The sequence below is a fragment of the Pinus tabuliformis genome, chromosome 9 (genome assembly GCF_031772625.1).
Source record: "Pinus tabuliformis cultivar Carrire ecotype Pingquan chromosome 9, CPIR1, whole genome shotgun sequence".
Taxonomy (NCBI): domain Eukaryota; kingdom Viridiplantae; phylum Streptophyta; class Pinopsida; order Pinales; family Pinaceae; genus Pinus; species Pinus tabuliformis.
Genome location: NC_142307.1, coordinates 768,170,808 through 768,184,241, shown reverse-complemented (window position 1 = coordinate 768,184,241; position 13,434 = coordinate 768,170,808). Strand labels below are relative to the sequence as shown.

Sequence of the window (13,434 nt, the reverse complement as noted above, 5' to 3'; positions counted from 1 at the left end):
AGCAGAGTATATGGCAGCCAGTCTAGCTAGTTGTGAGGCCATCTGGCTTCGCAAGATGTTGTTTGGCTTATTTGGTCAGCCGTTGAGACCTTCAGTGATTTACTGTGATAATCAAAGTTGCATTAAACTCACGGAGAATCCAGTATTTCATGACAGGTCAAAGCATATCGGGATCAGATATCATTTCATCAGAGACTATGTTCAGAAGGGAGCTGTGAAGCTTGAGTATATTTCCACTGATGAGCAGGTTGCAGATATTCTTACCAAAGCCTTACCACGGGGCAAGCATGTCTACTTCAGAGGCAAGATGGGTGTGGTGAGGAACACCTTCCTCGGTAAGAGGGAGTGTTGAAATTTAGTACCGGAGGACAGGTGGTTCCCTAAGGCTTTGATCTTTGGCCTAGGGAAAAGTGTCCAAAAGAATTTAATTTTTCTCCTAAAGTAACTTTATAATTTTTATAAAGTTAAATCTAATTTGAAAGTGACTTTAAGTGATAAAGTTACTAAGTCTAATTTTAAAGTGACTTTATAAAGTCAATGAAAAATTAGAAAGGAAAAGTGACTTTGGAAATAAATGACTAAGTGGGTCTTTATTAAAGTGGGGTGAATTAAAAAATAGAAAGTGAGATTTAAATGAGCATTTAATCTCAGCCATTGATCTAAATCTATTTCAGCCATTGGATTTAGGAATCACCCAAAAGTCATTTAGGGTTGGGTTAAGGGAGGAAAAGGAGGAAAAGATCATTCATTCTTTCATGAGCAGATTGGGAGAAGGAGAGCAAGAGAGCAAGGGAGATTTCTGGACAAGGAGGAGAAAGAGGCAGCAGTTTGGCACACACACCAAGGCAGCACTTCAGCAAATCCGAACAGCATAAAGAACAAGCAGAAAAAGGCAGTTTTTGTGAGCAAAATAGTGGAAAAAAATATTTTTCAGCACGAATATCGAGGAGGCGATTTTCTACACTTTTTCCGAGGGCTGTCCGTACAAGTCCGTACGGACGTCCGTACAGTCCGTACAGTCCGTACGGTCCGTACATCCGTACGTCCGTACAGTCCGTACATCCGTACGGTCCGTACAGCTCTTCCAGCATTTTTCAGATTGTCGTTTGGGCTGAAAACAGATAAGTTTTGCTTGCTGGAAATTTCTGTTTTCGCTGAAATTATTTGCTGAAAATTTTCTCTGTAAAAGGCATTTTCCAGAAATAAAGAAGAGCTCTCAAACTGGTTTTCCCCAAGAGTTGTAGGGGGTTTTTCCAGGGTCAAGTTGACCAAAAATCACTGAGTTTAAATGTGTTTTAATGGCTGTTTTAATTGCTGATTTTTTATTTCTGCAATTTCCAGCACTCTGAAAAATTTCCAGAATTTGTGTTTTCAGCAATATTTATTTTTTCAGTCTGTTAAATGTATGGCTATGGGAATGGGCATTTAACTATATGGGAGAAATAAGGTGAAACTGAAAACCGGGGTGGGAAACAGAAATTTTACACATTGTTGAACATGCCAACCAACCTGTCATACATCTCCTTGGATGTGTTCAAATCAGAGATGTATGCAACCAAATGCTTGTTAATAGAATCCCTGATGATCTTCTTTGCTTTGACTTCACCTTTCTTGTACTTTGTCTTAGCAGCAGCCAGTGCATTTGAAGGAGGTTTAGTGCTCTTTCCATGCACATAGTCCATAACATCCTACTCTTTCAAAGTCAAATCAAGAGACATCGTCCATGCATGATAATCAGACTTATCATTGAGCTTGTCATCAGGCTTGAAGATGCAGAGGTCATTGACTCTTGTCCTTGTCCAACAAATATCAGTGATTGCTCTTCTCAATGATTGCTCTTTTCACTCTTGCTTGGGCTTTGTCTTCACCTCAGCTCTAATACCATGTTAATTTTAGAGAACAATGGTATGTTCTATGCTTAAGAGCAATTTACTTCAATTTTTCTTATTAGCCCAATATTAATTTCCAGATTAGCAATCACATTAACATGATAGTAAATGCATATAGAACATAAATGAAAGCAGTAGAAAACAAGCCATGACAAGAGGACACAAGATGTGGCACATGCTAGGGACAAACCCCAATGTGGGGAAACCCTTTGATCAATTCCTCTTATTATTCTTCAAAAGTTCAGTAAAGAGAGAGAGTACAATATACAAAATTCACTTGCCCAATCAAAGTCAAATCTATCTAGTCAAACAGCAGTCACTAGAAGCCCTAACCAGAAAGTCAACGTTGGTCAACATCGCAAAATTTCTCCTCCAAATCAGCTCGGTCAAACCCAGTCAACTCGGCCTCCCAGAATAGTTTGAGTCAGCCCAAAACAATCCCGAAAATATCAGTAAAACTCGATCAACGCAGAGTCAAACCTGTGGTCAACTTCCCTATGATCAACGTTGGTCAAAAAGCTCAGATTGCGTCAATTTCTGTGCCCAAAAATGCAGCCTGCCCAAACAAAATTTCTCCAAGGAAAAACGCAGTCAAACAATGTCAATTGTTGCCCAGTCAACGTTGGTCAACCCTTCTGCAATTCGGTCAACCTAGAAAACAGAAAATTACAAACTTGTCCTTCGCACGTGTAGAGGAGAGAGGTTGCCCAAAAATTCGTACACCCAATCAGATGAGGAGAGTGTTTGTGAATGAATGGTCCAAATGAGGTAGATGCTCCTTCTATTTATATGCAACATTGAGGGTGAAAAGACGTGTTTTATGGGTTTCTGAGACTACATTAGATTGCTGGTCAACCTTGACAATTTGTCCATAGAAGAAATAAATTCATAATTCCATTTATACATGTCAGAATGAGATGACCTTTAGATCAATCCTACACCTCGCGGAAAGAGGAATCCAATAAAAATATCAGCTGCATCATATGAGTTGTCCAAGTTGGAGTTTGGCCCTAGTTTCCAAATTTAACAGCTCTTCCCCCCTGTTTGAGCTCCCAGAGAGAGGAATGGAGATAGAGAGCTCTTGGGGTTTAGGGAACTCTGTACATTGTGTGTGTGTGATCCCTACCCTTTGTGATAGGTTGGGTATCTCCCCTATATTCAGAGTAGGGTGTGTGTGTGATCCTTGTCACTTGTGGCAAGTTGGGTATCTCCCCCTATTATCAAGTTTGGGACTTGACAAAGTATACCCCAGTATGCATCCTACCCACAAGCTAGGCTTGTTGGGATTGCCACCCATCTGGCCAATGGGTGAGGAGACTTGGGTGTGTGTGATCCTTACCACTGGTAAGTTGGGTATCTCCCCCAAGGTAGAGGATGCAGGTGTTCTACCACTTGATTCTTGAGGATCAAGGTGGGAAGATTAGCGGACAATAGGATGGTTGTGATCCTTACCTCTCATGGTAAGTGGTATCTCGCCTATTGTCATCAGACAATAAGATGGTTGTAATCCTTATCTCTTATGGTAAGTGGTATCTCGCCTATTATCATTGAATATAGGGTGGCAGCTTTATCTCCCCTATGATGATTCTTCTTCTTTAGATCGAGACATCATTGTTTAGTTGAGATAAAGGTCATGGACCTTGACCTAAAGACCAATAGGGATTGGAAGACCTAATCGATCTCCCCTACCGTCGGTTATGGATTATTATTTTTCTATAAGACAAGATGAAATGACATGAGACGAAATGAGACAAGATGCAACAATGATGAGACATCCAAGACGAGACTTATGATGAAGATGGAAATTCCTCCCTAGCTGAGAGGGAGTGTTGAAATTTGGGTAGCTATGGGATGAATTTTCCATGAGAAACCCTACTACCCCTACGAGAACCCAACTACCCCAAAGGAAAGCCCATCTTACCCCAAGAATAATGCAAATTAGATAAAAGGGAAAATATATCATTGATTGATGTGACAAAATCTAGTTTGGCAACTAAATTATTAAAGCATCATCAAAGAATTTGGTATATATATATATATATTTTTATTAATATAAAATGAGGTTTCTCATCAAGTCAGCTTTACAACTTAAAGGGAGGTCATATTAATTCTCATGGCACCCCTTCCTCCTCTATCGAATTATATAAAAGGAGACCCTTGGAAGTTGGAACGCCTTCAAATATACATGAATCCTCACATTCTCTAATCTTTGAGTGGTTCGCATTTGTTCGATAGCTCGTTAATCCTGAGGCTCGCATAATTTTATATGGCTAATAGAATGGCTCGCACTTGTTTTTATGTGGCTCGTTCATATTTCAAAGGTTCGCAATTATATTTCAGTAGTTTGCATTATACTCTATGGTTCGTATGTAATATCCCTTATCAAGGGTGTCCCTCAAACACAAGCAAACTCCAACCAAAGATGGACTGGGAGGGCGTTTACCAGATATGTCGCCTCAGAAAAGAGGATGAGATCCGGAGGCTTCCTGGCCCTTTCCAGACTCTGTCTAAGAGTATAGGAGAAAAACGCACAAGTGGTATAGTAGCCGAGAAGCTCAACGAGATAAAAAAATAACAGTAGTGCAACATGCAATAATGTATACATGGAATATAAGCAGATACTCGAGAAATGCAGAGAGTAATGCTAAGCCATTTTATTATACTGAATAATGAAAAGAGTACAAGAGGTGATCAGAAAGATAGCACCTCGACTTGCACAAGGCAAGTGAAGAAATACACTCAGAAGGGTAAGGAAATGGCCTCTCTCTGAACTGCATTCAAGCTGCCGGAGAACTGTTGTGCTGCTGCTACTGCTGGAATCAAGTGACGACTTGGGGCTGCTCACCTCCTCAAAAAATGCTGAAACTCTGGAATCAGCCTCTGCTCAATAAACCCAAAAAAGCCCAGAAAGCTTTTCTAAAATAGTTGACCCCCGAAAATCACCCCCTTGACGATCTACGCTATCCCTCAAGGCTCTACGCTACCCTTGAAGAGAATCCTCCAAAACTCTACCTGAGATTCTGCCAAAATCCTCCAATATGCAAGGGTTGATCCCCTGCTCAGTCTCCAAGCTCAAATCCTCCACATAACCCCAATCTGGAGCTCCTACCAAAAGAGACTGCATCCTCCCCTCTCAAGACTGCGTAGTCATCAAAATGCTTAGTTCCTCCTCAATTCCAGAGATCGTTCCTCCTGCAAAATACTGATCAAACTACCTTGCCCGAGCAGACACTCGAAGTCCCCCGGAGCTAAGGGTGAGATCTTCGAACGGAGACACTCGATGCACTAAACAGTGCTGCAGACAGGCTAAACAGCCAGCGTGCTCTTAGTCAAAATGACTAGCTCAAATACACCATAATCCAATGCCCAAATGAGGAGGCTCCTCTCTCCTTTATGGCGTTGGCCTCTCTTAAAACCCTAAGGCCCACCTCCTCCAACGTAGCCTTTCTCTTACCACGTGCTCCTTCTCCATCTACGCAGTCCCTCCAAGTGTCTACGTGGTCCTTTGGCCCCCTTGGCTCCCCTTTTAAGTTACAACGTTGTGCTACTAGGGAGTGACTTTATTCAAAAAGTGAGTTATGTCCCCCTTTCCTCACCTTTTTATTTATAAATAACTATAGAAGGCAAAATTGAGCAAAATCGAATATTCCAATTAGCCATGGCTAATTAGGAATATTACATCGTATTATATTTCTCGGTGTGACTCGCTCTTTGGCTCTCTCTATATATAACTTGCTCTCTATACAGTAGCTCGCTTGGTGGCTCGCTTTATAGATATGACTTGCATTCAATACTCAGTTTCTCGAATTTGTTCCAGTGGCTCAATTTATGCTTCCTATGGCTCGCATTTGCTCCAGTGGCTCGATCTATGTTTCCAATGGCTTTCTCTATGTTTCCTAAGGATCACATTTATTCTAGAAGCTCGCATTGTTATCATTGAAGTTCGCTTTGTATCTCTAAGGCTCGTTCTCTGTGGAGCTCGCAATACTAATCCCTGTATGATCAACTCTGAGGCCCGCTATACTGCAGTGGCTCGCTATATCTCTATGGCCTGCATTGTTAATACTTCTTTGTGGTTTGTATTCATATCTTTGTGACTCATTGTCTTACATATGTTGGTCATGATTCTCATGGGAGGACAGTTGTAAATCAGAGATACTTGTTTCTTGATATATGACAGTGAACATTGAATGGCAGTGAATGGCAGTAGCCTTGCCCATGAATTTTTATGACAGTACCTTGATATATGACAGTAAACTAGTTGTATGATGGTTGGCAATAACCCTATATGACAATGATATGGTAGTGACCTTGAATGCAGTGATATGGCAGTGATATGTGAGATTGATTTACATGACAATGCTCTTGGTATAGTGACTTATATGACAATGGACATGACAGTGACCTAATAGTATGAATGACAACACGTGACCTTGTTGATAGTAAGACAGTGATCCATGTGACAGAGGCATGGCTGTAATCTATGTGACAGTGACTTGGAGACTATGACTGTCATTTTGATGTATGACTGACAGTAACCTTGTTGCATAGCAGTGACCTTGATATGACAGACATGACAATGATCTCAAATATGGTAGTGATCTTAATGCATGGTAGTGATCTTGAAATGACAGTGTCATTGATATTTGTTGTGGCAGTGAACTTGACATGATAGTGACCTTGATATGATAGTGACAACTCTAATCTAGATGACAGTGATAACAATATGACTACAATACTCTTGTGTCTGTGATATGGAGACCTTTGTATAATTGTCTGTTGTCAAGTTTGAAAGATGTGTCTCATATTTATTGTACATTGTATCTCAGTTGAACGTTTGATAAAAATCTAGTAGAAGAAGAATCTGGTTAGGTTTTCGCCTTGTGGGGTTTTTCCCTGGTATCTGACTTAAATCTTGGTGTCTCTATTGTGTATGCTTTTCTTCTGATTTTCTTTATTGTTTCGTTGCATTGTTGATGTCATTGTTCTCTCTACATAATTGCTAATGATGATATGATGTTATGGGGTGAATGTAATGTGAAATTGTTGAAAAGGTTTACAAATGCAATTATCTATAGTAGAGAACAATCTAGCCTTAAAAATTAATAGGATAGGTGTCAATATATAGTTGTTTCCAATGCGAAAGGACACGACTCTTGAGCAAGCCGACTTGTCATCCTGGAGGGCCGACTTGGCAACTTGGAAGGACAAATGACATTTACAAAATTCCAATTTTTTTCTTTTTATAGGGTCGTGAAGAACATGCCCTTGACTTTTTCTTTTGAACAAAGATAAAGCACAAAGAACATGCTTGATAAAAAATAATAATAATATTTTTTGTTTCTGTTTTTACATAAAATACAATAATTATGAAGACCGAACCTAGTTACAATTTTAACAAATAGGTGGTGTGCTCCATAATTGATCATGAGTAAGTATAGCCAACAAGTCCTGCAGTGTGGAAACCGTCAACAATAGTGCATAAACATAAGTAAAAGAAACCTTCTCAAGTGGACATGTGGCTCTTCAAAGGTGGACATCATCAATATGTGTGCAAGGCACCCCTCCAAAGTGGCATGTGTGAACCAATAAAGCATGAGGAGATGTATAAGGTACTAGATACAAGGGAGAGCGAGTTAAATATGCCAAGTCACCGAGAATCCCTCTTACAGTAAAAGGACCACTTCATCGAGATATGCATTAGGTGATGATAACTGTGCACATACCTCCAAATGCAAGTCCTGAGAAGGGAAAGCTCTAAGCAGAACCATAATCCATGACACAAGCACTCCATTTTTGTGTAAAAATCATCCATAAGAGCTAGGGCATTAGAGAAAAGGGAGTTTAACCCATGCTCACACTCATCCATCCAAGTAATAAACCATATGTAGAACAGGGAATGCATACCAAGCACTCTGAGCCATGATGAAGCCAACCAAAGGATTATGCCAATACAATGCCTACGTAGCCCCAAAGTGCTAGGGTGTTCCAAAAAGGGATCCATATGTCCAATCATCTAGCAAGGAGTGGAGACTAGAACATTGCATGATCAAGTGTAATTTTGTGTCTCTATCATAAGCAAGTATGCCAAGCAAAACAACATTGAAACTTCTAGCACATCATTGTCCATGTCATCAAAAATCTTTGGAACCAAGTGAAAACTCTAGACATCCAAAGCTCTTGTGATGAAAATCAAAAAGGTAGTGAAAAAATTTGCTAGAATAAGCCTCATGCAAAATGAGGGGTAACACTCCCTAGTGATTAAAGGTGCAGGTACACAAACAGATGAGTCCGCACAATTGCATCCCTTTCTAGCATTTCTCTAAATATCTCCAAGTTGATAGTGTTGCAAACAATAGCCATCCTACTATCGTATATAATATAAAGGATCCCCACACTTATTTTCTTGGAGTTTAGTCGGGTCTGACCATGCAAGTGTGGTCCACTTCTTTCTTTCCTACGCTACAACAAAAGCCCAGCTCATGCATGTCAGGCCACTCCCTTCCGAGTTATCCCTCGCTTGTTCTTGAGGTGAAAAAAGGTCTGAGAGCAAAGCTACACAACAATTATTTCCTCTCCCTATAGATTGAGTGACGCCATTCCTCAAAGCACTGATTGCAAGAGAAGAGCAAGACCAGTCATTCCAAATTTGAGAGGAAGAAATATGAGGCAGGGTTGACTTCCCTCAAGTAGGTAAAGTGACTGGGGCAGGTTGGTAAGACATTAGCTATGCTTGGGCAAACCAATCCTCTTCTTTCTCAGTCCCTCAAGCAGGTCCATTTCAATATTTCTTCCCCTAAAATCCTTTCTGGGCCATTTCAATATTTCTTCCCTTTACCATTATAATTTGTCACTTATGCACAAAGCAGTACTTTGCCACTTTTGAACAGTCCCGCTTTGACCTAATTTTGGTCATTTATTGAACATTAATAAACTTATCTTATCGTATCTTATGCAGCCAATTGCATGCTCATTAAGGGCCGATATTAGAAAACAGATAAATAAGCTATGATACAATCATCCAAGTAACATAATGAAACAATAATAGGCTGTACTGGAGAATTGCCAATGATTGAATGTGTTTAAAAATCTCCCACCTTTTCCAGATTGTGCCGATGCCCGCTGTACTATCTGCTCAAAAGTGAGTCTTCCATGCTCCAGCAATCCCTCAAAAAGTGATTCAGACTGCACAGAAACCATAAATTGAAGGATTTGTATCCACATTAACTTCCATTAGTCGGATTAACAGTGAAAAACAAAAGACCAACTGTTATTGTCTGTAATATCCAGCAAGCATCCTATAAAATTAAAGCACAGTCAACCACAACCTGGATCAGTTACAACACATCGTAAAAAATAGCATTCTCCTAGAAATGTCTGTATTCAGCAACAAGAAACTCCTCAAAATAATTTTAAAAATAAAATAATAAGTAATTAAAAAATATGCAGACCAAGAACAAGGAGAGTTTGAAACCAAAAAGATTGATATAAATTAGAATTCGACATCCTACTGAAGGAGCACTTGACGCACTGAGATCCAACACATTAGGAATGTGAAAACAACTATGTTTGTAACTTTGACCTCTGTCAGTTGAGAGGCACCAACGGTCAACCTTAGTAGTCTAGATACAGAATATCTAACATGCATAAATACTAACATTCTAGTTCTCTTTCATGTAGCAGGTGCCTCTAGTGCAAGTTAGGTCATCTTTGACAGTATGCAATGTCGATATCCTAATTTTCACCCATTAATTTCCTTGCAGTTGACATTGCCGACAATCTAAATCGTGTGCAGAGATATAATTATGTTCATGTATATTTGTCTGTGTTTACTTCTTCAAGTTTTTTGAAATCTATCTGGTCTATAAGCCTCTTCTTAAAGTGATTGACAATCGAATTAATTAGATTTAATCAGAAATTTGATGAGGATGTTACGTTTTTAAGTTATAATATCTATATAATAGACACAAAATAAAACAACATACCTCCTCGCCCAGGTGTTCTCGCACTAGAGTCAAAAACTTGGGAAACCGCGTCCGATGGAGAATGTTATCAATAAAGGCCACATACTGTGTAAAACTTCTAGATGCTGCTGGTCCTGTTCATATTGTAAGGTAAATCAAACAGAGTTTGATAATCCATGCATCTGAGTTTATAGAAATATTTTCGGAAAAATCAAAAATTCAAAATCCATGCATCGATAAACCAGAATGAAAATTGAAACAAACTGCATTCAAGAGCTTACATACTGTTCATCTCTTACATCAAACTTGATACAACTAAAAAATTGAGGCAATCCAATACAACAAACCCATTTTCCCATGGAAAATTTAAATGGTATGCACCTTCTTCTTGTTCAATTTTGAAGGCCTGGACACAATTGTGTTGGATAAGAACAAGAAGGCAATTCTTCAACTGTGCAGGCGTCAGCTCGGTGAATCGAGCGATTTCTGGTAAAGTTAGAGTTCCTTTGTGAACAAGACAACTGCATACTTTCTGCAAATAACAAAACAAAAGCACAACTGTAGTCATCAAAATATTCATAAGCCCTACGCCTAATATATGGCGAAAAGCTCCATATGTTTCGTTCGACATTCTTTCAAGCAATTCTGAGAAAAATTGTAAGACTTGCCCCAACGAGGTCGCCGAAATGGCTTGTAATGAGTTCACATGCGAGCTTCTGACCGTGCCGAGCAACCATTTTTAGCCTGCTCGAGCTCAATATGTTCTCCAATAAACGCTGGGATTTTTCCGCTGGGCCTAGGCAAACCTGGAAGTTAACCAGCAAAATAAAAGCTTCACTCAGACCGCAAAGGTAATACCTTTTTTTGTCTTTGCCGCCCCTGTATTTTATGATCTTTCTACTGTGAACGAGTTTTTGAACTGTAATATGAACACGCTATGATGACGCACAAAGCATGAACCTGTCTTTTACTTGATTGGCATTGTATGGTAAATGTCACTTGACCTACAACGTTTTAATTCATTTTAAATAAATAATGTGTAACAAGTGAGTCCTAATTGTTATTTTTAGCTTGGGTGGACATTAAAATAATTTATTTTTTTTCCTCCTAAAAAGAAAGTCGGTTCAAGTGAGCCACATTAAGTGTAAATTAAGGTTTGTGATTATATATTGCAACTTTTGAAAATTATATATTGTGGACATAGCTTAATTGAAGGTAAGTAAATTGAATAATATTAATGGTTAATTGCAATGTTAATTTTTTTGGCGCGGTGAGAGATAATTTGAGAAGACATTAAATGTAGGAGTAATTTTTAAGTGTGATTTTTTGGAGTTTATGATGGATTTATGGTCAGAATCTAGTGAAAAAAATTGTCGCCAAATCTTGACTTGTGTTGTTTACACTGGTTTTTTCATTACATATATGGATTCAACACCCTGAAAAACCCCTAGGGCACTTTGATTATGAAGAATGTACCTGTCAAACTTGTGATTTCAATGAATCTCTATAATGTCAATAGGGTGTATGTTCAATGGTTAGGTGGTGACTAGTGATATTCCCTTCCACTAAGGTTCAAATCCTCCATTAACATGTGTTTCCCCTCGAGGTTGATATTGCATGTGCAAGCAAGTCATTCCATGTAGTTAGACCAAGTACATTGCCTAAGTGACTTTGGTCGAGCGGATTTTCCCTGCTTGTGGCTTCTAAGGCAAATGATTACTTATATATATATATATAAACAAAGATCACATAACATGTTGAATTAGAGAAAATAAAATTTTCTTATAGCTCGAACTCCTCCTAACGTAGCTTATGTATATATCAATGATTTGTTTTAATCTTTATTGGGTGAGAACAAACTCAAATTAGCCAAGATTAAAGTAAAAGAGTGATAGAAATATCACTTTCATCGTTGACCAAGATGTCTTGAGGATCTTCCCTCTTAAATGGTTAAACTTGTCAACAAAGCAAGGAGTTATGATTGTGTGTGCAAGGATGAGCATCATGTTAATAGTGACATTAGACTCTTGCATAGCTAAAAAGTTATTGATTATATAGATTGAATAACCACATATGCATGAATGATAGTTACAACCATTGGCATTGACACCATGTATTAGTGTTCAAGGTTAACATTGTTCTGTGTTGAAATTTGTTATGATGGTGTGAAGGTGAGTTGCTTTTGTTTGGTGTGAAATGGGATTTTGTGTAGTTAGTGGGAGAGATGTGTGCACAATTTTAGCATGTTGCACTCAACTTGCAATCAACCAATAGATTTAATAAAATTGCTAGACTTGCTTTATTGGATGAATCATTATTCCTAGGCTTGTGTTAGGAATATTGATCATGCTTGGTCAATAGTGATTCTCTTTACACTTGTTTGTGGATGAAGGATTTTATGTTGCATTTCCTTTATTGTAAACCACTTCACTAGTTTGTGATATTGGTCATTTAAATTATGCTTTGTACTCGTGTCAACGAGCTAGTCAATAATATCGCATTATACTTTGGATCGATTTTCATTTAAGGATCAAGTTGCATTGAATGCTATTCCAATTATGGATCATTGCAAGTATGGATTTCTCATTTAATTCCTCATTCAATGTTCAAATTCATCCAATCTAAGTAAACATGCTCGAACTTTAACTGATCCAGATGGATATTGGTGGCCACCCGCCTATTCCACCTAGACCCCCCTGTCAGTTTCATCTGTTTCCTTAATTGTAGCACAGTTTACTATTTTTGGTAGTTTTTCGGGTCCTGAACTTCCGGAGCCATTTTGAGGCCCTAAACGACGTTTATTTGGCAAAATTGTTGAGCAATTAATATAGTAATCGCGTCAACATTCGTTATGCTCAGAGAGATCTTTGCAACGAGGTATCATACGCATCAAACAGAGATAATATGACCAAGTTACGACCCCGGGAAGTTGCCTGCCCAACTAACCCCAACGGGGCCCATAAACTCTTGGTGTTACATCTCCTCGAGTTAGGGTTTTGGTTGTTTAGTGTTTTCTCTTATTATTCAATAATAAAAAGGCCCTTGAGGCTCATTGTAACTCAGTTGAAAGGCATGTAGCTGCCCCATCTCTTTTGAGAGATAAGCTACCATCGCCCGAGCTATCTTATTTCCATTCTATTTGTAAGCATAGTTTAGTATTTTTCTATTAATGAAATGAAGTGTTTTTTCTGATGCATCTATGTGTTTATGATTATATTTTTAAGTTGTTGCGTTCCTGTTTAAGTTTGGATCAGTGGTATCAGAGTGGTTTGCTCTTTCTCTGTTTTTCTTTGCATGTCCCCAACGAGGTCAGGGTATAAGGAGTTAGGGCTCAATCTGGTTGAACCATTGCAGGATTAGCCTCACAAAACCTAACGACCTCCCATGGCGGAAGAAAAGAAATACGAGGGGGCAGGAGATCCTTTCAAAATGTTGCTCGAGGAAGCCCTCAAGCGACAGAGGGACGCGATGATGGATAACTTTTCCCAGATCCTTCGACGGCTACCCACAGGCGATGCATCTTCATCCAACAGCCACTCTGGAGGCACCACTCCTTTTAAGGTACAAGTTAACTTCGATAT

At 39.0% G+C, this 13,434-nt stretch overlaps 1 protein-coding gene across 3 annotated transcripts in view; it reads right to left on the bottom strand.

Annotated features, from left to right (window-relative positions):
- Positions 1–10,826, bottom strand: part of LOC149150992 (RNA polymerase III subunit RPC82 family protein) — a 333,151-nt gene extending 322,325 nt beyond the window's left edge. For 2 of the 3 annotated variants that reach the window (XR_016262948.1, XM_089440966.1), the window contains exons 1-3: positions 10,235–10,513; positions 9,875–9,987; positions 8,987–9,074 (exon numbers count right to left, since the gene is read on the bottom strand). Coding sequence is in view for 2 of the 3 variants with exons in the window: in XM_089440966.1 (XP_089297092.1) it covers positions 8,987–9,074; positions 9,875–9,987; positions 10,235–10,484 (451 nt within the window). In the remaining variant the exon portion in view is untranslated. The other variant, XM_089440967.1, reaches the window with a different exon arrangement.
- Positions 10,827–13,434: the final 2,608 nt, after the last annotated feature.